The 2,256-nt window shown below is 39.7% G+C and overlaps 1 protein-coding gene across 2 annotated transcripts in view; it reads left to right on the forward strand.

Annotated features, from left to right (window-relative positions):
- Positions 1–2,256, forward strand: part of LOC101859889 (kynureninase) — a 45,508-nt gene that overhangs the window by 36,969 nt on the left and 6,283 nt on the right. For both annotated transcript variants that reach the window (XM_013087987.2, XM_005108192.3), the window contains one exon: positions 680–826. In XM_013087987.2, the coding sequence (XP_012943441.1) occupies positions 680–826 (147 nt within the window). The remainder of the gene's footprint in view (positions 1–679; positions 827–2,256) is intronic.

The raw sequence follows: 2,256 nt of genomic DNA on the forward strand, positions 1-2,256 counted from the left end.
CCCCCCCCCCCCCCCCCCCCTGACAAACAGCCTGTTTCTTCTTCAAACCTGAAAGAGATATCGGTGTTCTAGGTTTGCCACTCATTTCACAGCTCAGATGCATTTGAAACAAACTAAGTTATCTTCATATTTTCACATTGCCCATCTGTTCAAGTCCTCTGAATAAGTTGGCAATCAATTTAGTTTTCTTATATACAAGGTGTCAGGCTCAGTCATTTCATTTGTGTCATGGTGCAGTGGAATCCGGCACTCGTCAATTTTTGGGCATTTGGAGTTATTGGTATCATCTTAAAGCTGTTTCCTTTGTGTACCTTTTGATAAAAACAAAACCCATCTGTCTTGAATAGAAGTCGAAATATTATGATTGAAGGAGATAGGGATCGCCTGGTTTCAGAGGTAAAATTAGCGAGAAATGGCCGCCAAAGATTGGTGACTTCCATAGTTTGAGAGACCTTGGAAACTGAAAAATTACTTTTTATGTGCCTCTAATCAGAGGTTTTCAGAAAAATCAACAAAGAATTGTATTAATAAATGGACATGAAAGTTGTTTTGTGAAAAACTAAAAAAATTTGTAAAAATTGCCTAACCAGCGGGAAAATGTCGGTTTCTTCGATTTCATTTATTTAATGAACTCCTGATTTCACCAAGTGGCCTCACATATTGTTTCGTGTTGTGCCAGGGAGAATACACGATAAGAACGGAAGACATCCTTGCAGTGATAGAGAGGGAGGGAGACAAGATTGCTGTGGTTTGTTTCGCCGGAGTTCAGTACTACACTGGCCAACTCTTTGACATTCCGACCATCACCAAGGCTGGCCAGGCCAAGGTAAGAATCTTTCCTCTGTGTGTGTGTGTATGTGTGGTGGTTGTGTGTGTGTGTTCGTGTGTGTGTGTGTGTATGTGTGGTGGTGTGTTAGCGTGTGTGTGTGTGTGTGTGTATTAGTGCGTTTGTGTGTGTGCATGTGTATGTGTGTGTGTTTGTATGCATGTTTGTGTGTGTGTGTGTGTGTGTGTATGTGTGGTGGTGGTGTGTTAATGTGTGTGTGTGTGTTAGTGTGTGTGTGTGTGTGTGTATTAGTGCGTTTGTGTGTATGCGGGTGCGTATGTGTGTGTGTGTGTGTGTTTGTATGCACGCGTGTGTGTGTCTGTGTGTTTGCATTTCAGTGTGTGTTTAATTGTGTATATGCATGTGTGTGTGTCCGTGTGTTTGTGTTTCTGTGTGTGTTTAATTGTGTATATGCATGTATGTGTGTCCGTGTGTTTGTGTTTCTGTGTGTGGTTAATCGTGTATATGCATGTATGTGTGTGTATGTGTGTCCGTGTGTTTGTGTTTCTGTGTGTGGTTAATCGTGTATATGCATGTGTGTGTGTTGTGTGAAGACATCAAGTGAAAAAACGGCAAAGTCACGTTTTGATGATTTTGAGAAATCTCAGTTTTAAAGTTTTAAAGTTAAGGATCTCGTATCTTGAAGAATTTAAATATGTTCTTTTGTTCATTTTTACAGAAACCCTGCTGTCTTTCCCTCTTTAAAAATTGATGTCGTATTTGAACTGTTGTGGTGGGTGGTTGGCATGTGCTCTAATTTTAGTAAGAGTTTTATATCTCTTGCAACGCGATAGGGGCACTAGTCGTGCCAAAAATTGGAGGTGTTACAAGAGAGTAACAATAACAAACACAAAAAATAAGTGAGGCTGATAAGGGCGATAGATTACAAAAATTGATAGGAAAGAAGGAGCAAACCACAACAGAGCTCCCACCAGCCTCCCACAAAATGCCTTTCCCAGTGATGCAGCATCGGACTTTATGCAGACATGAAGCGTGCTGACAAAATCAGTTACTTCTCGGATTCGAGCCCTGTGGAAATAGATGCTTCATGCTTACAGGTGAAGTTGCTACAATTTATAAGTATGAAATAATAAAAGGTATGTTATGCTTAAAAAGAATAATATGACATCAATTGAAAATCTTCGAATTTGACCCCTGTGTTGATTTTTGGCCAATATCTCCATTTATGGATTGCTAGAAGTAACTCGTTTTGTCAGCACACCTCAAGCAGTATTTTTCTCTCCTGTTTATGGTTTTCTGTTTCGTTTCTTAAAAGAAATTTAGAAATATACTTTTCGCTGGACTGGTGCATCAACTACATTTCATCACCATATCTTTGTGACATGGTCATCGAATAAAATATTCCATCTCGGCCTTTAAGATTGGCGAAGAAAAGACTTTTAAGACCTGTCCAATGCAAAAGTCAGAGA

The sequence above is a fragment of the Aplysia californica genome, unplaced genomic scaffold, assembly GCF_000002075.1.
Source record: "Aplysia californica isolate F4 #8 unplaced genomic scaffold, AplCal3.0 scaffold00667, whole genome shotgun sequence".
NCBI lineage: Eukaryota > Metazoa > Mollusca > Gastropoda > Aplysiida > Aplysiidae > Aplysia > Aplysia californica.